Source organism: Hermetia illucens, chromosome 3 (assembly GCF_905115235.1).
Source record: "Hermetia illucens chromosome 3, iHerIll2.2.curated.20191125, whole genome shotgun sequence".
In the NCBI taxonomy this organism is placed as follows: Eukaryota; Metazoa; Arthropoda; class Insecta; order Diptera; family Stratiomyidae; genus Hermetia; species Hermetia illucens.
In genome coordinates, this window is record NC_051851.1 from 29,686,938 (window position 1) to 29,712,315 (window position 25,378).

The following is a 25,378-nucleotide window of genomic DNA, read 5'->3' on the forward strand; positions in this document are numbered from 1 at the left end:
TGTATTTAGTTATAAAATCTAAGTAAGCTGTAAGTTTGGATTTCCATGTGCTGAAAGTAGGCAATACATTCTTAGGGCAATCTTATGAAGGAATATTACTTACAATATCAAATTACCAATTGGCGGCTGATCATTTTCTCTAAATCATTTAACCAATTCTTTTTTTCATAGTTTCCGGCCCCTAAAAAATGGCAAAGCTAATTTTTAGTTGAATTTAATTTTCATGCCGATTTCAAGCCATTAAGTGTCAAGTACAACAACTTAACACCTTACATCAATCTAATCTTAATGCTTTTCATGAGCAAAAAATTAAGCCGCGATTGAATAATTTTCTACTTGAATTGTACACGTATAAATTACAAATTAATAAGACAGTGCCACACTTTGCTCTGTAACGCCCCGTGACCGTGTATCATGCCATAACAAGGCAATTGTAGACTACAGCCAAATGTCGACTACAAGCTATTGTGACGAAATTTTCAAGTTCTTTTTCAGCTCGTTAACTTGGCGCAATTGAATGTGAGGTGAGCAAACTGACAACGGTACCATCGTGGCTAGTGACAGTAGGCAATAATCCGGGCACTCGGCAACAATTCAGTAATTTTTCGATTGAGGAAAACGTCATCCCGGCGTTGCGCGTGCTTTCACCGAAGCCCATTTGGTATATTTGAAATACAGTATTCGCCAACATCCAGCAATTTCACAACATTGAGGAGAACTACATCGGGATCAACATCAGAATTTGAGTTTTTTTGCTCACGCTGCATGCTGCAATGAGAAATATCGACATTGCGTGATTAATGCAATTGAATCTTAGTAAAAAATATTCGGAAGTATCACTACTTATAATTAAATTCCGGCCGCGCATACAATCGTTTTTGCCAAGATCATGAAATGCATGCAGTCAAAAAACGAAAGACTTAAGAAGGTAACTCGTTCAAATTAACGCTGACAAGCAGTACGCCTTAGGCGTTTGTGAAGAGATATAATCGCTCATAGACCCATAAGCAGGCGCAAACACGACGTATGCCCGCTAGGCAGCTTGATTACTATAAACCGGAACCGGCAAAGTTTCAATGTCGCATTTCAGCCGACCACGTGGTGAGCACTAGGTCGCTGAGCATTGCGCGCACCGCATAGTTTCATGTGCATGCAAAATGCTAAACCGCCCGGCGGTATGCTCCAATGTCTGGCGTTTGGCTGATGTAATATGGCTTTATTTTGCGTTCAAGTCGACGTATGCACTGCGTCGGATTAAGCAAGCTCAAAAGTGAATTTAATGCCTGCTTTACTGTCCATCTGCATACCCGAAAACTGGGTCGGCCTTTTCATTTCTATTTCACATTGCACCAGTTACCGCACACAGTAGCCATTGCAACGCATGGAATAATTGCAATAGATACTGTCACTTGTGTCCCCAGACCTATTATTTTTATTTTCTTCTACTTCTCGTTTTTTGCTCGTCTGAAATTGCATGACCTTCTGCCCGAATTGCCTCACCTTACCAAAGTATTTCCTTATTTGGATTATTTGCAGAAAGGACACTGTCAATTAATTACTGTCGTTTTCTGTGTTATTGGAAAAAGTCTTTTGCAAAAAAATTCCAAAGTTTCGGATTGCCAAACAATGCTCGTAGGTTTGTCTTCAAGTTCGTTTCATAAAAGCACTTTAGTCTTTGAAGCAGATTAAGAAAGAATCGATATTTTTTTCCTTTGTAGTCATCCCTGTCCCGGAGTGATTTGTTAAGTATAATGCGTGGTAATTAATGGGTTGTTCATAGTCATAACGGTAACGTGCGTTAGATTATAACTGACTTTGACAGTATTGTTCAATGAATGAATCATCACCTGAAGTCGTTTCCTCGACGATTACAATGAATTTCAGTTTCACATTGCATTCCAACTTCGACTTGACATTGACATAATAATTACACACATGTAAGTCTCATTGAATAATTATAAATTGTTTGTGCTCAAGCAAAACATGCGTGACTGTTTGGTAAATGCACAATTTGCAGAGGAGGGCTTGCTTCTGAGAATTAGTTAAGATGCTCTCCAATCAGAGTCAACCAATTATGGATTGACATTGTTGAATTAACAATGTCAATAGTAGAGCAGACGTAACTAAATTCTAAGACTGATTAAGATATCATTATAGAATAATGGTATTTTACGTAAAGAAAAACCTTATTAGAACCAATTAAATCTCTGTCTGTCTGTCTGTCACAATTGATTTATTCGGAAACAGTTGAATAAATTCTCACAAAATTGGGAGTGGGAGTGTGGCTCCATTTTGTGTTGAGTTTAAGGGTAGGAGGGCTCCCCAGACATGCGAAGGGGAGTGCATTTTTTCCACAGAATATGTCCATGTGGGGTGTATAACAGGTCTAGCTCTCGAAATCTACTCAACTTAAAAATCTGAAGAAAATCACAATGGTGCACCTATACAAAATGTTGACCTCAAAATATATCCCGTCCCGATACCTGCTTAAATGAAGCTAACAATACATATTACTATATTTTAGAAATTCACCCGAAGCCCTCCTTAAGTTCATCCTATAAATACAATTTGGCATCAGAATACGTGGTAAGCTGCGACATCATGCTGATGATAGATGCACTAAATCCAACTGTTACTAACAAAGTTACAGATGGTCAAATTTGCTATTTGTCGTGAATTTATTGCATTCTAAAGCGTGTATGACGTCATCATCAAGTAAAACGAACTTATATGAGCGGCGGTCACAAGGGAAGATCAATGTTGTTTCTAGTTATTTGTATATCAACATCAATTATTCGATGTATATCAGGTGGGCTGAAAACTTCACAGGCTAACATTGAAGTTGATTTTGATAAAATTCGATTTTATTATTCAACTAGCGGATCCTGGCGTGATTGATAGATATTGCTCTTATAGACTTTTCGGGATGGATCATCCTCATCCAGACGGATTCACTGCCCCGCCCACCGTAACCTGTTGAGCCAGATTTTATCCACAACCAAACGATCGTGGTATCACTCGTAGATTTCGTCGTTATGTAGGCTGCGGAATCGTCCATCCTCATGTAGATGAAATGTTAGATTTTGCCTTTTGTTTGTAGTTAAGTCTAAAATTGATAGACCAGTAGCTTACTCCAAACTACAATTTTATTTTATTATGTATATATATATTTCGGGAGCAACTTACTCCCTTCATCAGTACAAAGCTAGCTTTATATATACATAATAAAATAAAATTATAGTTTGGAGTAAGCTACTGGTCTATCAACTCATGTAGATGGCTAAAAATTCTGAGACGTTTCGTTGTCGGCTGCATGGAGTCAAGCCTTTGGTATGGGCCCATGATGTTTTTATATTATCCGGCCTAGCAAGATAACGGAGCATATCTTATAGATGGTACTCAGCAACGTAATAATTCTATACGTGTGATATCTCCCTTTTTATGTATGGGATAGACAATGCTTTGTTGCCAGTCGTCAGGCATTGACTCGCTGTCCCACACCTTGACCATCAGTAGATGAACCGTTGGTGTAATTGGTCGCCACCATATTTAACCAACTCGGCTGTAAATCCATCGACTCCTGGGGACTTATGGTTTTTAAGCCGGTGGATTGCACGGACTGTTTCTTCTATGGTTGGTAGTGGCATTATTTGTCCGTCGTCTTCAGTTGGCGGGACCTCCAACTCGCCGATATTTTGGTTGTTAAACAATTTATCAAAATATTCCCATCGCTTTCAATATGCCCATTCTGTCGGAAATCAGATTTCCCTCTTTGTCTCGGCAGGATGTACTTTCCGAGTTCACAGACTTGTTGGTTTTCTCAGGCTTCCTTCTGTGAAGTCGCTTCTCCGTTCGCCGAGTTCGTGATAAGTCTCCGCGCGTGCCCGCCTCCTTTGAGAAGGCAACATTACTCGGTATGCAGTATTCTTCCATTCCGTAGCTAGCTTACATTCATTGTCGATCCAGCGGTTCCGACTTTTTTTGCGGCTGGGGCCGAGTATGTTTATGGTCGTATCAATGATAATGCTCTTCAGGTGGTTGTGAAGGTCATTTGTTTATGCTTGATCTCCAGGTCCTCTGTTGACTGCGGTTATTGAGACATCGATTTCCCCTTTATAGGTATTACGGGGGGCTGTGCTGTGAATGGCTTTAGTATTCGCTCTCACCTGATTGTCAGCGGGGATTTTGGGCGGTGTTGTTATTTGAGCTCGGAACACCATGCCAACGAGATAGTGATTCTAGTCTACATTGGCCACCCTATTTATTCTGACATTCATCAAAGATATGTTAACATTGGTCTCAAAAAGATCACCATCTGACAGTTGCTTACCGTCGGTTGCGTATTGCGTTCGCCGCTTCTCGCTTTGTTGGAGAGCTGTGACTTCCCGATATCACGCTCGACGCTCGACACTCTGAGAGCAATCTTCCTGGTCGGACGGCAGATACACTGAGTAACCCATCTGAGAATATCGATGAGCATTGACAAAAGCGAAGTTGTCATTGGGCTGGTCAGGGAAGCCGCAGGATGCAAAGATTTCGGAAATATAAAGCGCATTACGAAAGACTTTTTGTTGACTTTAAATTTCGACGGTTCTGTGAAGCGTGTTAGCGGTTGACTCCTCGACACAGTTGAAAGGGTGGAAAGAACACTTCACTACGGTTCTCAACCGTATGACATCCGGCGAAGTCCCGCTTCATGTGGATGAAATGAGCAGTTATGCGGACTTGGACGGTTGCTCCAAGCAAGACAAATCATCTCGGCTATCATTGAACTTAAAGAGAATAGGAGCTTTCCCAGACAGTGAAAAAATGAAATAATTGTTAAGATCCCAAAGAGTGTGACAGCCCTTGTATATTTGCGTGCTTCCTGCCATCACAAAGGTAATAACTAGCATAATCTTGAAAGAACTCTCGAAAGCTTGATCCACAGTTTAAAGACGGATCCTCCTGTATTGTTCATATCGAAACCCAACGGATCACTTTGCAACAGTGGGTGGAGTTTAGGTATATTTCGTTTCACCCGCTATTCATAGCTTGAACAGTGAGTATGTCTGAAATGCTCAATCCAAAAGGAGCACTCCGGAAAAACCAATATAATAAAATGCTATGTTCTGCACAGATATATAATCTCAGAGGAATTTGAGGTCGAAAGCGGAGTTCGACGGGGTCAAATCTTGTCATTATTTCTTCTTGTCATTGATGACGTTCCTCATGCTGCCTTGCTCGATGGACGTGGAGATGATCAATGAACTACGCTGATGATATCTGTTTGTTCTCTCACCGCCGCCGCCGGGTCATGGACATTATTCAAACGCCTCTAGATTTGGAAAGAGAGGCAAATAGAGTTGGATTGAAGCTGATTAATAAGAGGATATCGAAGAGGTCAATAAATTTATATGTCTAGAAAGCGTAGCTTTTTTCGACGGTGGCACCGAACAGGATCTTGCCCGACGCATCAGCAACGATTTGCAAAAAAGTGAATACTTTGACCTATTATAACTTCGTTCGTAATAGTGCGATTTCCACCAACATTGGTGGGATGATGCTCTATGTTATGGCCTATATTTCACGGTGCTAGGACGAATTTAAGGGGGCTTATGCAGTCAATTACTGAAAATTATGGTAATATATTATACTATTATTAGTTTTATTTGAACTGGTATCGATATGGAGGGTATTTCGAAGTCTAGGATCCATATCGATCGCGGATATCCTCATTTCGGATGTTATCAAAAGGTGTCACGGCACTAGTCCAACGCAACATCTTCCTCTCTATTACCGCAAGAGGCCTTTCATTGTCTTTTATAGTCAGCCAACACTCAGAACCATAGAGAGCGACGGGACGGACAACATTGCGGTACATTTTAGATTTGCGACCTTCGTTGGTACGTCAATCATAAAGAGAAACCCTAATTGTATGGTTTGTAATTCATCTCATTATTCAATATATCCTTCATGAACTGAAACGCACTTGTTGCAATAATTCTCTAATTTATGAATACCATCTTTGAAGTGAGAATCTAGAGACTGTTGAAATATGGTTTCAAGGCTGCTATTATTTCGTAGTTCGATATTATGCATGCATAACGATTATTTCCATATAGGCGATACATCCTACACTGGCATCTTTCGAAAGGCCAAGGCTTCATAAAAGTATTGTCAAAGGACGTTGTACTGCGTCTTAAAACAATTATTATACCCAAAGCCAAGGTGTACCCCGTGCGAAAGGATTTGGGTGGTGTTGGAATTAAGTAAGTTCAGCGAAAGGGGAGGAGTTTTTGAACAAATAATCTGACGTAAGACCTCTAAAACAGGTAGTAATCATGCATTTGTGTTCTAGAGTGAAGCACTACGAAGAGCATGTGGAAGGTCTATTGTCTAACATACTATTATCTATCTATTCATAGTGTAGTCTAACCGATTATAGTTGACAAGGCGCAGTTTTTGGTAGATGCTCTGAATTTCGTTACTTTATTGCAGCTTGTATGGTAGTGAGATTTTGGAGACTGCGCTGGAAAAAGGGAGAGATACGAACTCAGAATAAATTCAACCAAAATAGCTCTGTGCTGTCTACCGATTCGGTAAATATAATATATCCGAGCGGGGACTGAAGAGACAAAGTAAGTAAGTATCTTAGTGTAATTTTGGAATTTGAATTTGATTGTGGCTAGCTTTCACGAGAAACTTTGCTACGGGATTCTCAATGAGGACTGAGTGGAGAACCGGCAATATGCTGCATGGTAATGATATCGATTTGTTCCCTGGTGAATTAAAAACGGGCTGCGAAGTTGGAGCGGGAGTTTACTTGTATCCGGAATTAGTCGAATAGAATAGCGAATCGTGGCACTTTTTAACGTTGGAAAGGTATTCACGAAGGTTCGATTGTTGTCTAAAGGGTGAGTAAAAATTACGTCCAAAGTGGTCTTCAGATACTATTCTTTACTTGGAGACCGAGGAAAAGAGAACGATGGTAGCTTGGGTGGGGACTACAGGATACATTTCTAGTCATATTTAAAGGAGGTGATGATTTTGAAAGAATAGGGTACACGTGTGCGAGGCGAATGATGCTACTGTGGCGGCATATCGGAGGCGCAAACGTAAGCATCATTATGGATTCGCCACTACCACTGCATTCAATGGCCGCAGAAACAGCTAACGAGCTGACATGAGACTGGGGTGAAAAATGTCAGGACTGACAGTTTTGGTCAACAGAGTCTAACAGCGAGGAGGCACGTCCGCCGCGCGGAGAGGGGCATAAAGGTAAATAATAGCATTTGAGTGAATAGAATAAGAAACAAGGGCAGGCGTTAGGATCTACCCGCCCCTCTGTAGTCCAAACCATATCGACAACAAATAAAATTATAACGATTACTCATAACTCGGGTTTCTTGTCATTCCCCCCCCCAGACCCCTCGGAAAAATGACGACCATATTCCAGGCGGAGATATATGCCATTTCACTGGCAGCAGAAGAATGTCTGCGACAAAAATGGGGGGGAATCTGTTCGAATCTGTTCCGACAGTCGGGCGGCATTATCAGCGCTAAATGGCAACAACGTATCAAGCCAGTTGGTGTGGAGTTGTCATCAGGTGCTGCTGAAACTTGGCCGACTGAACGAAACATTCCTAATGTGGGTGCCGGGGCACTCTAACATCGCCGGTAATGAGGGGGCTGATAGACTGGCTCGCCGAGGGCCTGGATCCACAATGGTGGGGCCAGAACCAGCTTTTGGAATCCGACCATCTACTGTCAAGTCTACTCTGAAGGGTGAAATTGTAAGGATTCACGCAACCGAGTGGAGAAATTTGAACTCTTGCCGGCAAGCGAAAATCCTTGTGAAGGAGCCTAGGGCTACTAGAGCGGCTCCCCCCATTTAACTAAACTAAACTAACGTCTTGTCATTCCACCTCATTATTAAGCTGTTGGGTACTAAAATTCCTCTAACCAATATGCGAGGTAGCTAAACTGCCACGCTAAGATTGCTTTTACCCTACAGCAGGAAGCCAAACTACTGGTAGAACTAGCAATACTGGGGATTCTGAAGTAAGCGAACTACGTGAAGGTACAGGTGGGAATACTAGAGCAAACTGTTTTGGAGCAAACACAATGGTAGACTATAAAGTTTCAACAAACAAATTGCTTGGCCAAAAAACAACTCCAGTGACCTGTTTATGGATTATACTCAAAATAATAGCAACAGAATAAATATCAATCCGTGATTAGACGGAACTTTTCTCAATACCACGTGTGAACTGCAGAATATATGCGGAAGTCAATGCGATAACAAGAATGGTAGATTTAAATCGAGATACAAGGATCAGTGGCAACTACAGGAAGGTCTTTATTTAGAGAATTATTGACTCGCGAAAATGATAAGACAGTGTAAGTAACACTTTTACCCGTATCACATGTAGAGCCAACTATGAAAACCAGGATGCAAAGTAATATTTTTGCTATCTAACTGAGCAGTCAAATTGCCGATTCAAATGCAGGGAATAACGGAGGAATGCGCGTCCGGAAACATCAAATCTGTTCTTATTTGTTGTTCTTACTTTGAATTCTATGCGAAGGAGGCGGCTGCTTTAAACCGAATTTAAATTTATGGACACACTTACGATTATGCTTCGCTTTGTGTGAAGATCTTCCATGTAAATAGGGATTAACCGGAACCGTATTTAGATTAACAAAGCAAAGCCTACCGTATATAGTAAGATTACTTCATATTTCTTGGAAGTCTTAAATTTCAAATTATGACGAGCTAATTCGTTTTCAAGAGTATCTTGAACTCATGTCTTCGAAATAATGTTCAACTTTCAGCTTATCCAAATTAAAACCACTTCAATTTTAATATATGCATATACAATACATTCAATTTTACGCCAATATCTCACTTATAAGGATCAGATTAATAAAAGTTAATATACGACCTTGACAATGACGCAACACTTTTTTCGTGACAATATGCGTATACACCGACCACTTGTCCGTACAAGTACTTTTGTACGTGAACTTCAAGTACTGCAATGGCCTACCCACAAAAAAGTGAGCTGATTGAAAAGATACAATTGAAGATTGTACGTATGGTAACTTGGACAAGTAAACATGCATGCGAAATTTTTCCCATTCTCCTTCACTTGGTTTTCGGTGGTACAAATAAAGACGAAACTGGAGTAGTATAAAAGGTAGTTGTTTGGGCACTGGAAATCAGTTCAAGTTTAGTAGTTCGCTCTCGAGCAGTTTGCAAAAAACCATAAAACCATCTACAATGGCATTCAAGGTTTGTCGTCAGAATACTAATTATTTATTATGTAACCTTTGTAATCAGTTTTACTAGATTGAAATGAATTTATGATAGAGAATTTTCTGGTAATTTACGATACAAAATACATATCTATATTATTTTTCAGTTTGTTGCTCTCCTTGCCTTCGTCGCTGTTGCCAATGCAGGACTCTTGCCAGCTGCCCAAGTATACAGTGCTGCTCCAGTAGTAGCCGCTGCTGCTCCAGTTTTGGCCAAGGCTGTCGATGAATACGATCCACACCCACAATACAACTTTGCTTATGATGTCCAAGATTCCCTCACCGGAGACTCAAAGAGCCAAGTTGAAGCCCGCGATGGAGATGTTGTTCGTGGTCAATACTCCCTGATTGATGCTGATGGACATCAACGCATTGTGGATTACACCGCTGACCCAGTCAATGGATTCAACGCTGTTGTCCAACGCAATCCAATCGGTGCTGCCGTAGTTGCTAAGGCTGTAGCTCCAGTTGCCCCAGTTGCCTACACTGCTCCTGTTGTCGCCAAGGCTGTAGCTCCAGTTGCTTATGCTGCTGCCCCAGTTGCTGCCTACCCTGGACACGCTATCGTAAAGACCACCTACAGTTCACCAATTGTATCCTATGCCCACTAAATTGCCCGCGATGTGATCCTACTGATAAGATATAGCTTTATAATATACAAATGAACTCAGAATATCTTTGTTTCAATATCCTTTCATTATTTTTCAGTTTTTAATGGTTTCGTTTCGGGTAATTTCAGAAACATATATTGCCCTAGGATTTCTTCCGCGCAGAAGGAGGAAAAAACCATCAACTCACTTGCATGCTACAGAAATGTTGTTTTAAACTATGTTTCACAGTACCGTCTCGTTGTGAGAGAAAAATAAGGAAACTGGTTCCCATCTATTAGGTTGTTGCACACGAAATGGCCGATTTGGTACTAAAATTTAAAACGACTGTAAAATTTACAAAAATTTATTTAATTAATCAAAATAGATGCCAGTCGATTCAAAACACTTCTCCCAGCGAGAGCATGTATGCCAGTTTCGTAGAAGTCCAATTTTCGGGTGTTGATATACTCGTTGAAGGCAATTTTGATGGCCTCTTCATTCCTAAATTGTTTTTCCCCCAAAAAGTGATTCAAATGCTTAAAAAAATGGTAGTCGGTTGGCGAAAGGTCCGGTGAATATGGTGGATGAGGCACAGCCTCATACTGCAATTCGTTCAACTTTTGAACCGTTGTTCTGGATACATGAGGTCGTGCACTGTCATGAAGGAATATCACACCATCTTTGTTCTCTCTCGGCCGTTGAATACTCAATTTTTGGTGCATTTCCTCGAGTTGAGCATAGTATTTCTGTGCTTTTATCGTTTCTCCAGGTGCCAAAAAAGAATAGTGGATAACTCCAGCTGTAGACCACCAAACAGTCACCATTACCTTCTTCGGATGGAGGCTCGGTTTCGGCATATGCTTCGGTGGCTTATCAACATCTAGCCTGTGTGCTGATCGGCGACGATTGTCGTATAATGTCCACTTTTCATCACATGTCACTATTCTGTGCAAAAAGGGATCGCTTCTGTTGCGGGGGAGTAAAGAACTGCAAATTTTCATGTTTGGCTCTGTGAGGGCATGCGGAACCCATTTGTCAAGCTTTTCACCCTTCCAAGTTGTTGCATGTGCCGGGAAACTGTCGAATAGTTTACGCCCAATTTCTCTGTAATGTCTCTCACAGACTGACGTGTATCGGATTCGATTAGCAAACGCTGGTCTTCGTTGTCAACCGATGGTCTTGAGTGTCCACGTGGCTCACTTTGAAGGTTTACGTCGCCTGACCGGAATTTTTCAAACCTCCAAATGCGCTGTTAATGTTCCTTGTCGCCTACACTGCTTTATGACCGAGTTTGAACTAATACAGGAAAAGTATACGTTCTTGGCCCTTTTCCATCCTTTTTTTTCTGGTGATGGTTTGATACAGAAAAATCGCAACTAACTGCACTTGATTGCCAAATCGGCCATTTCATGTGCAACAACCTGGTACTTCGCTCGTTATAGTGTTATCGAGACTTCAAAATGCTTCCTTTTTCATCCTGCATCCACACCTGATGATAGACCTCTTGAGGGTATTTCTTTCTTTCACGTGTAACACCCTCAAAAATGTTCAGGAGGCAAGCAGTAGTTCACAATTGGATTGTTGTTTCCAAAAAACAAAATCCCATCGTGACGGATCACAACACCTGGAAAGCCACTTGCTGAAACAGGCTTCGCTACCAGAGCTTACCTCGAGTGGCAAGTCTCTCACCAATAAAAATGGAAAAACTGCACTAACTGATTTGCCAAATTGGGGGTTGGTATAAGGCTAACGCGCCTATCTGGAAAACTACCCATTACGAGGGCAGCAAAAGAACTTATAACTGAATTGGAGATACAACAATGAAAGCAGCAAGAAAGTGTGGCTTACGATTTGTGTGTGTGACCTGGTATTCCCAGGCTCTATGCATCTTCAGCAACTCCGAGAATTCTATCTCAAATCAATGATGAGACTGCATCTCGGCTGTGTGCAGTCGGTTACGACGATATGGCGAAAGTCATTCCAGACGTGTCAAGAATGCAACGTATGAGAGGAACCAGCGGAGTTTTTTCAGATCACCCAACGAATCCCAAGTGAGCGCCCAGACAATGCAGTTTTCTGTAACGGAAGCAAAAGAATATTGGAGTGGGCTTGGGGGATACCCGCCCAGCATGCCGAGCATGTTGAGTGAATTACCGCCGAAAGCACCCCCCCCCCCATGCTACTTTGCGGGCATGAATTTTTTGGATGTTACTGAAGAGCAGAAGCAGCCCAGGTCTGAATCGGGTGCAGAACTTCTGGTTCAAAAAGTTCACCAGTATATATGGTCGGTTGGCACACAACATAAATCAAGTAATGAGTCGGCTGGAGGAATTTCCACCTTTCCTCACTGTGGGGATTACCAACCTTATCCCTAAGAAGGACGCGGTACAGGACCCCGCAGACACAAGACCGATTACTTGCTTACTTGCTCTACAAATTCATAACGTCCATTATTAGTAGAAGGGCCAATGCGCAACGCGAGACCAATAACTTTCTTTTCGAGGAGCAGAAGGGCTGCCGAATTGAGTCAACTGGTTGCAAAGGCAACTAGAGGCTAAAGGAACCTCCTTAGTTGCTATATCGATTATGCCAAGGCTGTCGATAGTGTCCCGCATACCTCGCTAATTGATGTCCTACATCTGTATCGTATTGACCCGAAATTCATAAAGTTTTTGGCGACAGTCATGGAAGGGTGGCATCTCACCTTATAAGTGCCTCATCTGAGGGCACCAATACCTCAAAGCCTATCCGTATATAGAGGGGCATTTCCTAGGCGGGTTTGTTGAGTCCCTTCTGGTTCTGCATGGCTATGAAACCCCTTACTACTGAATGATGCTTGAGAGCATGGTTTTGCAATTGAATATGGCCTACGTGGTAAGTGCGAACTGACACACTTGATGTACTCAGATGGCATCAAGTTGAATGCTGGTACTGATGATCACCTTGGAAGTCTGTTGCGAATAGTACACATGTTTAGCGGTGATATTGGGATGGAATTTGGATTAGGCAAGTGTCTGACTCACAAAGGTCATCACGAGCCGCATGCCGGACAAAGCATTGGTGACCTCCATATCTAAGCTATGCATTCGAAAAATAGCCTTGGGCGAAAACCGATCTGGAAAACATCCAGTGGCGAATAGAGACTAGCATGCCAAATTTCCAAATGCACCATCCAAACTCTGCCCAGGAGCGACTCAACGTGCTTCGTTACATCAGAGGTAGGGGCATGGCTGACGTGGCGGCACAACATCACAGCGAAATTGACACGCTGCGCGCTTATTTTAACAACAAATAACAAACGAGTCTCTTGCATGCGGCTGTCTGTAAGGCAGACTAGAGACTGACTCCATTTAACTTGAGGAAGTGATCTTTAAATCCTCTGAATGGGGTGAAGTCAGACCAAGAACGGATCGATGAATGAAAGTCGAAGGCAATGCACGATGAAAATGTGAATTGTCTCTGGCAGCCATTTATTGACTTGCATTTGTCGAACAGATCGCTGTGTGTTTGAGAGCTTTTTGCTGGGACAGAGGGATTAATTGGTCTCATTCAGGACGGTGGGGCCGACACCCGAGCTTATAAAAAGGTCACAGTGGAAGAGTGGGTGGAGAACGACTAGTGAGGAATGAATGGTTCGGCGTTAGAGACGTTGGACCATCTCATTTCTGGAAGCAATGCAATGGCACCGGTTCAATACACGAACAGGCATAATGCTGTATGTGAGGTGATTCATCAAAAACTTTGCATACAAGCATGAGATGATCACGGGGATAGTGAAGCCCATGGTGTTTTACGTAGGCACCTGTCGTGAGACTTAATCCTATAGTCCTCTTCAAACACGGATTGATTTTGTGACCACAATCAGAGCCCCGCTGAGACAAGCAACAACGGTACCAGTCTATACCAAGTGCATGGCTTAGCATTCATACTAGTGGATGCAAGAATTACCTAAATCTCTACCGAGCTATGGAGTACGGCACCCGTGTTGATACGCAACACCACGTCGAGACCCGAAGATCTCTTCTCGCTTGAGCATAATCACAACCACCATCAAACTCCCACTAGGGGACCACCCGCAAATAACCGAGCTGTCCTCACATACAACAGGAGTTCACCCGAAGTATGCGAGTCCAGGGGCTTTCCCGTTTCGTGACCAATTTGCCACTTCAGATGAGTCCCCGTGCAGACTCGGGTCTGATCGCCCTGATTAGGCCTTTGGAGCATTCGCCTACTGAATCACGGCCGGTAAACCAAAGTGATTACAGCGTCTCCCGGTGTCACCATTATGAAGGTTCTCCTCGGCCACTTGGTTTTGGTTTGGCTGATAGGGCTGCCGCCCCATCTTCCTCGCTGCCACCTCTGAGCACCGATCACGGGGACATGACCAGTTTACCGGTATGAGATGCAAGCAGTATTTGATAGTTCTGCTTATAGCATGTATTGGGACCGGCAATTTCTAACTGATCGCCATACGCCACACAACAAGCCTGACGTGTTGTTAGTTGACAAGACGGGTCATTCTGCGTATATTATTGATGTTGCTACCCCCCATAATAGCAACATTGAACGCAAATACGTGGAAAAGAAGGTGAACAATGAGCCACTGGCTCGGCAAATCAAAGAAATTTGGCGTCTAGGGAAAGTGGTTGTAATTCCAATAATATTTTGCAGCCGCAGATATTGTACGTAAATCCCTTATGTCTTCCCTTAATGTCCTGGGACTGTCGCACAATTTGGTTCAAAGCATGCAGAAATGTACCATTCTGCATACGTGTTCGATGTTGCGGGGACTTCTCGACGGATTTTTCCACTAACCTACTACCGGCCACCACCACCAGCGCCCCTTTATCTTTTAACTAGGTAGGATCATCCGAGCCTAAATACTTGGTACGTGGTGGTCATCATCATCAACGTCGCAACAACCGGTGTCCGGTCTAGGCCTGTCTTAAAAATGAACTCCAGACATCATCCTAACCCATAAGTGACCCGTCCACTGCAACCTATTGAGCCGGATTTTATCTATAACCGTCGTTATGTAGGCTACGGAATCGTCCATCCTCATGTAAGCTCCTCTTCGGAGGATTCTTCTCTCAAACGCGGCCAAGAATTCGCAACTCTTCTTGCTAAGAACCCAAGTCTCCATGGAATACATAAGGACTGGGAAGATCATTGTCTTGACCAGTAAGAGTTCTGACCTTATGGTGAGACGTTTCGAGCAGAACAGCTTTTGTAAGGTGAAATTTTGTTGGCTGCCAACAACTACGCGCGGACTTGATCGTCGTAGCTGTTGTCGGTTGTGATTTTCGACCCTAGATAGGAGAAATTTTCAACGGTCTCAAAGTTGTAGCTTCTATCTTTATTCTTTCCATTTTACCAGTGCTGTTTGATGTGGTTGGTTGGTTGGTTTTTGATGCTGGCATTGCCACCGTATATTTTGTCTTGCCTTCAATGATGTGCAGCCGTAGATCTAGCGCCGCGCGCTCGATTTGAATGAGGTCGTTCCTCCCATGATGCCGAAATCGTCAGCATAGGCCAGTAGTTAGGTGGAATTAAAGAGGATCATGCCCCTCGCATTTATCACAGCATCACGGAACTTTCTCCAGGGCCTGGTTGAAGAGGACGCATGATAGGGCATCCCCTTGTCTTAGACCGTTGTTGATGTCGAATGGCTCGAGAGTGATCCTGCTGCTTTTATCTGGCCTCGCACGTTAGTCAGGGTCAGCCTAGTTGGTCTTATCAATTTCGTGGGGATACCAAATTCTCTCATGGCTGTGTACAGTTTTACTCTAGCTATGCTATCATAGGCGGCCTTAAAGTCGATGAGACGATGGCGCAATTGATGTCCATATTCCAACAGTTTTTCCAACGCTTGCCGCTAGTATTAGGTAAAATTCGATATGTGCCGAGATTGTGACAACTCGGAAATAATGAGATCTTTAAACGCTTGGTAAGGACGCAACATGCTATTGTTACCAAAAATCGGTAAACCTCTAGGCCCGCTATCCTCTGGAGTGGGTAATTTGCAATAGATTGTTACTAGGAGGCCAATCGAGCCGGATAAGTCATTCAGTTTGTGCCTGGTTGCATGTTGTGAGTATTGCCCTTACAAGGACGATGCAAACAGAGGTAGCTTAAGACACACTTGTAGGTTGGTTACTTCAAAGCAGAATGATGAAAAGGAGCATTGCCTACAGAGAACAGCCCAAAAGGCGCAATCTGTCTTCAAAACAAATCTTAAATTATGCAGCACTCATTATCACGCGAATAGTGCAACCAACTGGCATAATGCAATCTTCCAAACTGCCGAGGCGACAAGTATATATGACAGAGAACCCACACTCTCAGAGGCATCAAAAGAAGAAATCTTCAGAGGAAATCTAGAGATTATTCTTAGTAAATTAGCGGTACCGGAGCAATAGAGACAACACATCTGTTTGGTGGCAAGATTTTATCATGTTTTCATCGCCTATCAATTCATGTTTATTATAATTAAAAAGAACTGAGTATCTACGAAAATTTTTTATTCCAAACACATGTCTATTATTCACAATAATTAATTAATGAGCATATGAGACAATTGGTGAAGCATATGATGTCTTAACAATGGCAGCAGATGGAGCGGCGTATGCAACTGGAGCAAAAGCCTTGGTAACAAGGGGAGCTGAGTAGCTTACTGGAGCAACAGCCTTAGCGAGGAGTGGAGCAGAGTAAGCTGCTGGGGCGAAGGTTTTGGCAACAATTGGAGCTGAGTAAGCAAGTGGAGCAGCATAAGCGGCTGGAGCGGCATAAGCGGCTGGGGCGGCATAAGCGGCTGGGGCGGCATAGGCAGCTGGTACGACAGCTTTAGCGACGACTGGAGCGACAGCCTTAGCGACTACAGCAGCTCCCAAGGGTTGACGTTGAACAACAGCGTTGAATCCATTGACTGGGTCAGCAGTGTAATCGACAATTCGCTTGTGTCCATCGGCATCGATCAAGGAGTATTGACCACGGACAACATCTCCATCACGAGCTTCGACTTGGCTCTTTGAGTCTCCGGTGAGTGAATCTTGGACATCGTAGGCAAAGTTGTATTGTGGGTGTGGATCGTATTCATCAACGGCTTTGGCCAAAACTGGAGCAGCAGCGGCTACAACTGGAGCAGCACTGTATACTTGGGCAGCTGGCAAGAGTCCTGCATTGGCAACAGCGACGAAGGCGAGGAGAGCTACGAACTGAACATAAGACCAATTAGCGATTAGATCACCGTGAAAACCAGATTTTTATTTTTAATATTTTACACTAAGCAGATTAAAAGCGAGCATTGCAAATATATGCAAGCACTAAGTACACAATTCATATATATAAGATACATTTCGAAGAACGAACCTTGAATGCCATTGTGTTGTTTGCTTGAAGCTTTGCTTTTTGGTGAGTGTTTGGATTGAACTGACTTCACTGGGCGCAAGATACCTCTTTTATAGTGGCTCGCTATTTTTGGACGGCAGTGAAAAGAAAAGATAATTGGAGTATGGTCCAATTCGATAAAGGTTTATCAAAATGGAATGGTCATTTCACTGTGTTTAATAACAAATCATACCGAATTTACCTCAAGGTTACTGATCACTTGTAATGACCGGACAAATTGCGAATGAGACAAATTTATTCTTTAATTCGAGCAACTTTCGGAGTTGTATAATTAAGTGCTGGTTTGAATGTCAAAGAATAAAAATTAAGCCTGACATAATGCTTGTTTATTGGAGAGAAATTAATATACCGAAACATTTAAAGACTTTATGAATAATTTTTTATGACATTGAGGAATCTTTCTTTAGTAAAAGTTTCATCTGAATAGACAGCATAAAGTCACCCTCCAAGGGATTCGAATTAACGTTATTTAGTCACATTATCCTTATGTGATATTTTGTTAGAATTTTCAGTTTCTGCAGATACGTCTTCCCAGTAGAAGCTACTTCGTTTTTTATCCTCCTGGAAGTTAAGATTTAAGGCGAATCGAATGGATTACACTATTTCAGAATCTCGTTAATTTGGAATCGTATTCATGTTCCTATAGACTTGATAATTGCTTTCTAGAGGAGAGTTTTTTTTATTTGGAATGATTCATTTCTAGGTGAAGCGACTGTTGAAAGGTGCACTGAGAGACTTTATTTCTGAGTGTTATTCAGTATCTGAATTATGAACGATGAACATTTTTGAGAAAATTCACTGGGTTTCTGATTGTGACGAAAACTTAAAATATGTTGTCACCTTTCATTTGTTTTTCCATTACCTAGAGTGAGATGGTAAAATAGAATTAGACGCATTCTTTGTCTGGCAGAGGCTTCATTCTGTCGAAAGTCGTATTTTAAATTGGTCGATTTTCCAATATTGTTATTATTATTCTGTTAAGGGAAAGTCGCACCGCGTCCTTGAAAAACTATTGTGCCCCTTTTGCTGGTTATAGTGTACCTGTTGATCATAGTATCTCAAGCAGGCCTGTAACCGTTAGGAACTTTAGTATGTTCCCCACTTCCAGAAGTTTCAGCTTTGCATCTGGTATTAAGTGTTCTCCCAGATATATCGACCTACTTTGCAGAAGTGCCGAACACTGTTCCAGGACGTGCATAGAGGTTTCGTCCTCCTCCTCACAGAACCTGCAGGCAGTGTCCGTAGATATTCCTAGCTTCCCTAGGTGATAGTTCAGCCGACAATGACCAGTGAGAATTCCTACTATGATTCGGAGGTTCTTTTTGGTAAGGTTTAAGCAATCCTTTGTACGCATGGGTTCGTATCCCCCAATAAGCACCCTGGACTGCTCCATCCCTGGTAGGCCCCCCCAATATAGTTCCCTCAACCGTTTCTCTTCGTTTCTTAGATTCATAACCATGAAACCGTTTCCGATTCAACAGAAGGGTTCTGGCCCGTGTAAAGGCATCCCTGCTCCCTTCTTGGCTAGTTCATCCGCTGCCTCATTGCCTTCCAACCCAGCATGGCCTGGAACCCAAAGTATCCAGACCTTGTTGGACGAGCCGAATGTATTCAGTCTCTCAAGGCATTCCCATACCAGTTTAGAGTTCACCTGGTTGGACCTAAGTGCTTTGATCGCTGCTTGGCTATCGGTGAGAATAGCTATGTTCTGCCCCCTGTAGTTCCTTTGCAGACTAAAGGAGGCACATTTGTCTATGGCGTAAATTTCCGCCTGGAATATGCTAGTGTACCTGCCCATTGGCTCAAAGTACATTTTCTTTGGACCAATGACACCGGCACCTGCTCCCTCTGCTGTGAGGGATCCGTCAGTGTACCAGGTAATCAGTTGCTGGTTTAAGCCGTATGTAGCAGCCACGCTCTCCCAGTTTGCCTTGTTACTCCAGCGTGTTTCAAACTTCTTATCGAAGTGAAATCTCGTTGTCCAATATTGTAGTAGTTTATGTGATTTTTTCTCGGGAAAATCAGGAAAATAATTTGCGAGGTTTGTAGCGTGCTTAATGGTACACGTGAACAAAATGTTGCTTTTATTTTGCATATGCACCTCAGTTTTATAAAAACGCTAAATCAACAGGACATCGGTAAAAAGGCGATATTAAGGTAAAATAGAAGATGCAAGTCGTACCTCTTCTGAAAGAGAGAAGGTCAAGCTATGTAGCGATTGCTTCAAATATCGCCGTTTCTAAGTATTGGTCAAGTATTGCTCATGATAAATTGGACGTTTTTCAGAGTGATCGAAAAAAATGAAAAGGAAAACGGAAGTCTTGTCAAAGGAAAGACCGGCTAATTTTGCGAAAGTCTCAAGATGCTCGGACTGCAATCTCCCAGAGTACTTTGGATTACACGAGAGTTTTTCTTAAAGAAGGAGGACCATGTGAATTTCCGTTGAACTATTTCAAGAGGAAGATAATTACAGCTGCTGGCAGGATCGCTTGACAGAATAATACTCCAGCATGCTTCTAACATGTGAGCTGAAGAGTTTTAAGGCCGGTTTGGTCAAAGGCAAAGGTCGATCGCAATATGAAGCCCGACATCTTTACAGCACAAATGATGACTTCAAAATATTGGCGTTGAAGTAAGACTTACCGCCACCAAGATCAACAAGGTCCTGGAAGCAGCTTAGATTGTATGAAGAACCTTTGTCAAGAGCATCGGAAAGGTAGATATGAAGTATTTAAGCCAGCAATACATTATGTACCAGCTGAAAATCTAACCTCCACTGCTGAGATACGCAGATATTGAAGAATATGGTTGCCGCTTTCCCCTGACTGGGAGGCTTCAAACTTTCGAGTAGCAGCGGCAGTCACTCTTCCTCTGCTATTCCCAAAAAGCAATACAGAAAAATATTAGCACAGAATAGTCACAATATAATGTTTTTATTGAGGTAACTGAAGTTCTAGGTTTTGCATAAAACAGCAAAAGCAGATGTAGCGTCGTTTGTCGTGGCTTCAGGGTCCTCACATAAATGTAAGAGAACGGTAAGTTACGGGGGGCCGTCAACCCATCGGCTTAACTGCTTTTGAGTGCATTAATAGCTGAAATGATATCACTTCCACTTCTTCTCCGTTTTCTTCAGCCTTTGTTCCGTTCACAAGCAGGGTTGGTTCGTCGTGATCGATTTCGTCATTTGGTTCTTTCAAATGTCTGATCTGGATGCAATCACGACACATTTAAATCATTAGCGTTATTTACTGCCCCCGTCTGCCCCGGGCTTTTCTTATAATCGTTTTCACTCCGCCCTGCGGTCGTTTTAGGGATTTTTGCGTTACCCATCCCCCTTCAAAGTTGTTGTAATGGTCGTTGCAATGATCAAAAATTGAGAGGAGAAAATGAGTTCGGCGCCAAAGGGGTACTTAACCGCAAACAGGACCTCTCCGCCAGTGAACTTAGGAGATACAGGTCGGTCTCTGTGGTAGCAAGGAATGGACTATCTTAACTTAATTTCCCTTAGCCAACAATTCCGTAAACTGCTAATATTTCAATAACATAGGCGGATTAAACAGGCGCATTGATTTGCCTCTAATTTGTAAAGGTACGCTATTTTCGAGAGAGTTGCAGGTAGATTTGCTATCTTTCATTAAATTGGCGTACAGAAGAAAAGAAGTGAGCGCACACAACACTTGATGTGATAATGTAATATAATGCATTTCTTTCGATTTTGACAAGCGGGTTTATTTTTTGATTGTGCACCAATAAAACAAGGAGCAGGAATACTCAAAATGATGACGCAATATTTCCTCGGCAGGAGCAAAAGTTTCGCCAAAGACTGGGTAAAACCAGACGGTATCGAGAACAATTGGTACAGCGGATTTGTTGTTTTGCATGAGCTTTGGTGGTTGGGAGTTTTGCCTCTGACAACAAGGAAAGTATGAAATTGACGTATACGATATGTGTCTCTTATAAAAGTAGACTTCACCAGAAAATAAAGTTACACAAATTTACAAAAAGGGCAACAGTGGAACAATTATGAAATGCGAATTTAAACATTAAATTCTAGTGCTTTTGGTGAAGATGTTATAAGTTTCTATTAGATGGATGAGAACTAGGTTTTTGCCGGTGCTGATAGTCTTGGGTTTCAATGGGTTGCAGTCAAATAGTTAAACCTGCTTATTTTCAACTTGGTATAATAGTATGAAATTTTTTTCGAAGAGGTGCGCGCGATTTCAACTCTCCCCCCCCCCCCCCCCCCTTATTATTCGACAAATGGGTAGCAAAGCAGACAAACAGATGAACAGTTAAACTCATTGGTTTGAATAAGATTTTGTTTTGCATTAAAAAAACGAAAAAGCATTACGCCATGTCCTTTGCACTAGTGGCTAAAAACAAAAGATTTAAGCGAGCAACCTGAATTTGATACTAGTGCATTAAACAAATAATTATTGAGGATTACGCATTGAGAGATGACAGGTTTATTTTGGGCATAGTGTTAGTTTTCCACCTTACCCGAACGTTGTTAAATTTATGAGGGAGAGATCTGTTTACCGCTGGTAGAGGTTATAACTTATCCATGTGGCGAAATTGAGCTACCACGTAAATGGAAATATATTGTGGATATATTTCATCGGCCTTTTCATGCAATGTCGAAGATAAAATAAAAAGAAGAACGCCGACTATACAGCAACCTCAAAAGATAACTTCCGTTGTATCTTTTCGCTGAAATTCAATATCGATGCCTACGTAGATAATGTTTTGCGCAAAATCAATATGCTCTCAAAACAGTGAAATAAATACCCAAAATCATTGCAATATAAACTGCTCATATATAATCGCGAATGGGACCTATTAAGTTGATAAATATTATACCTAAATATTCGTGACTTTAATGGAATTCATATTTAAGAATATTAACTGTTTACGTTGTGTATTATTATATGATATTTTTGAAGGAAATATGGAGTAATAAGATATCGGCGGCACTTAATTTAAACTTGTAACGAAAGGGTTTGATTGTATTGCTGAAGTAAACTTTTCAATGAAAGTATTCTCCGAAAAGTACTAGCATAAAAGTCGAAAACTTTACTAGAGAAAATAATAGTTACTATGAGTTAAAACGGGTTCGTGGTTTTATATCCAATAGATATTTCATCAGAAACTCAACGCAGTCTATCGAAGACAGAAGTTTGGTGTTTAGTTATAAGGAGTACTTTATTACGGTTCTATTTCGTTTTCCTTTCAGGAAATATGAATCTTCTGTACTTTCAGAGTTTATGCGCTTATGACTACAAGTAAATTGGGCTGAAGTAATAGTAGGGCTGGGAGTAGGCTTTTCCAACTGATGAGGATCTGCTTGTCTGCAGGTCGTGTGTTAGGGGCAAGTAGACCTGACGGGGGAAGAGCGGAAGCAACAGCCCGGGGGTCGTCTTCCCTGCACTGGAGAAGTTACTAACAGGACCACAAGCCAAGGAGGAATAATATACGCCGAGGGCTGCGTGGCCAGTGGGGAGCTTGGTCTTCAGTATGCGAACTCTGAATATCTTGAGCACCTCCAGTTTCAAATAAGACCCTCACCCTGGTGGCTAGGCTAGCCAGGGTGGAATTTATTCCCGGACTACTCGTGAGACCAAGACATGGACTCAATTTTAAAAATAAATAAACCGACGATAGAAAAAGAGGGGATGATGCCAGGCGCATCATCTGAGGACGAGCTGCTGGCATCCATCCAGAAGACAGTAGCCATCGGAAGCAGTGCACTCGGTGCAAGCCGTAGCACCGCTGTGCTGAAACCCATCACAAAGACCTCCGGGAGCGAGGTGGTAGACCTGGGCCTGGAATCCACTGCCGTCATGCTGGGCGTAACGATTACTAGACATAGTACTCCTAACCCGAAATCGTCGACGTCGGGGGATCGCTCAAAGGTAAAAACCAGCAGGAACGTCAGTCACCAGAAACCGACCAAGCACCAATACCAGAAGATTAGAGCCAGTACCAGAAGGGCATGCATATTCTCAGCAAGATTGCTAAGAATAAGGAGGCCGGTACTGTCGACGAGCGGGATGAAACCGACCTTGCTAAATACCAGGCGATTGTTGAGGAATACAACAGCAAACGCCGGGCAGACGAGCAGAAGACGAGTCCATAGCTCTGAAACGCAATCGATCTCAAATCGAGGTCGAGCAAGATCACAAAGGGAGCGGAGTGGGTAAGAGCTCGGACGCTAAGCAACATCTGCAGAAAAGTGCGCAGCAGCAGCCAGCCAGCCACTTATTTGTGGCGCTGGCGGATGATAATTCCGTCAGCGGCAAACTAGCGCCGGAGGTATGGACCAGTGTTGAGCCTACGCTGTCGGAGATGGTCATTGAGCATACATCTCTTCTTCTTCTTCTCAGGTGGTCGTAGGTTCCACGTTATAGCTGGCGAGGGTCAATTCTATTGGGACTTTCTAGTTTCGTTCGTCGCTTAGGTCAGCGACGCCTGGGAGGGCGTAAGGCTCAATGTCATGCCCTCCGAAGAGATTCCCAGGAGACCGGTCGCATGCATCTGGTTGTCGAAGGTCCGCATGGATAAGGACAGACTCGTTCAATCCGTGGTTCGGAGTCAGGAATGCAAAGGTAAAAGTGTTCCGCTCTGCAAAACCGGACGATGAGCTAGATCCAATCGATGCCGCGAACCAGCTGCTGGAGGAGATGAGGATCGACGGTCCGTAGGGGACTGACGAACCCCGCATGCAAGCAGATCATGCTGAGGATAATGTAGGTAAATCTTGAAGTGCGCCTCGGCTAATCTGCTTGTCTTCCTCCTCCTCCGGGCCCAGATGGCATAATGCCAGTCATGCTGCAGAAGCAGCTCGAAAGGGTTGTGCTGTGACTTGTCGAGATTTACCGGGAAGGCGTGGCCATGAGGAAGGCTCTCGCACAATCAGCCTCACTCCCTTCTTGCTGAAGACCTTAGAGCGCGTCCTGGACATTCACTTAAGGACGATTATGGAGACAACGCCTTCTTCTAAGTCCCAGCGTGCCTTCCTCAAAGAAAAATCCACAGAAACCGCCCTCCACGAGGTAATTGGCACGGTTGAGTGGTCACTGCAGTACAAGCAGTATACCCTACCTGCCTTCTTGGATATAGCGGAAGCTTTCAACAACGTTAGTACCAAGGCCATCAAAGAAGCCATGACTAGTATTGGATTGGAGGGGTATCTTACGCATTTGATTATATCCATGCTAAGTACCAGGATAATCCAATCGGATCTGGGAGGTAACCACTTGACCAGAGCTGTAAATAGAGGCACGGCCCAGGGTGGCGCCATCTCTCCGGTGCTCTCGTTAATAGTGATGGATGCAATTTTACGAATTTTAGACAGTAGCGGGGTGAAGGTAGTGGCGTATGCCGACGACTTGGTGATATTACTGTCAGGGATATTTCCGTCCATCATGAGCGTCATAATGAAAGGAGCGTTGCAAAAGGTGTGTCTGTGGGCTGCAAGATGCCGACTCGGCATAAACCCAACTAAACCGGAACTGATGCTATTCACCACAAAGACCTGAATACCTGGATAACTGAATTCCACCTACCACGGCTGAATGAACAAAGATTGGTTCTTTCTTTCAATGTAAAGTATCTGAGTGTAATCCTGGACCTAAAACTAAATTGAAGATGGAACATAAATCTGAGGGTTAAGAAGGCCTATATAGCCTTCTATGCCTGCAAAGGAATCTTTGCACAGAAATTGGGTCTCCGGTCGAGGATGGTTCTATCCAATCCTAACGTATGGCTCTATTGTATGGTAGCAGGCTTTGAGCAAGAAATAGAATAGAACAAAGCTTAATATGATTCATAGACTTACGTGTGCGGGTGCTACTGGGGCTCTGCAGTCCTGTCCGGTAGACGCTCTCAACGTACTCTCCTCCCCCTAGACCTCTAATTAAATACGTTGTAGCGTGCAGTGCCATCAGAGCACGTGAGTCCGGATGCTGAGCAGAGAAGTCCTAAGGCCGCAGTAACATCCTAGATGAAGTACCTAGGGAAATCTGTTCATTATCCACTGACTATTCCACACGCAAGCTGAACTTCACGAGAAACTTTGCAGT

The 25,378-nt window shown here is 42.9% G+C and overlaps 3 protein-coding genes across 3 annotated transcripts in view; 1 reads left to right on the plus strand and 2 right to left on the minus strand.

The window, feature by feature from the left end:
- The window catches only part of LOC119652754 (larval cuticle protein A3A-like), an 89,737-nt gene that overhangs the window by 37,358 nt on the left and 27,001 nt on the right, over positions 1 to 25,378 (minus strand). The window lies entirely within an intron of this gene.
- LOC119652766 (larval cuticle protein A2B-like) lies at positions 9,160 to 9,973 on the plus strand. The gene is made up of 2 exons (XM_038057074.1): positions 9,160 to 9,277; positions 9,408 to 9,973. The coding sequence occupies exons 1-2, from the start codon at positions 9,266 to 9,268 to the stop codon at positions 9,909 to 9,911; spliced, it is 516 nt and encodes a 171-aa protein (XP_037913002.1). The 5' UTR covers positions 9,160 to 9,265; the 3' UTR covers positions 9,912 to 9,973.
- On the minus strand, positions 16,395 to 17,388 carry LOC119652758 (larval cuticle protein A3A-like). The gene is made up of 2 exons (XM_038057065.1): positions 17,259 to 17,388; positions 16,395 to 17,104 (listed from the first exon to the last, which is right to left on the minus strand). The coding sequence occupies exons 1-2, from the start codon at positions 17,268 to 17,270 to the stop codon at positions 16,448 to 16,450; spliced, it is 669 nt and encodes a 222-aa protein (XP_037912993.1). The 5' UTR covers positions 17,271 to 17,388; the 3' UTR covers positions 16,395 to 16,447.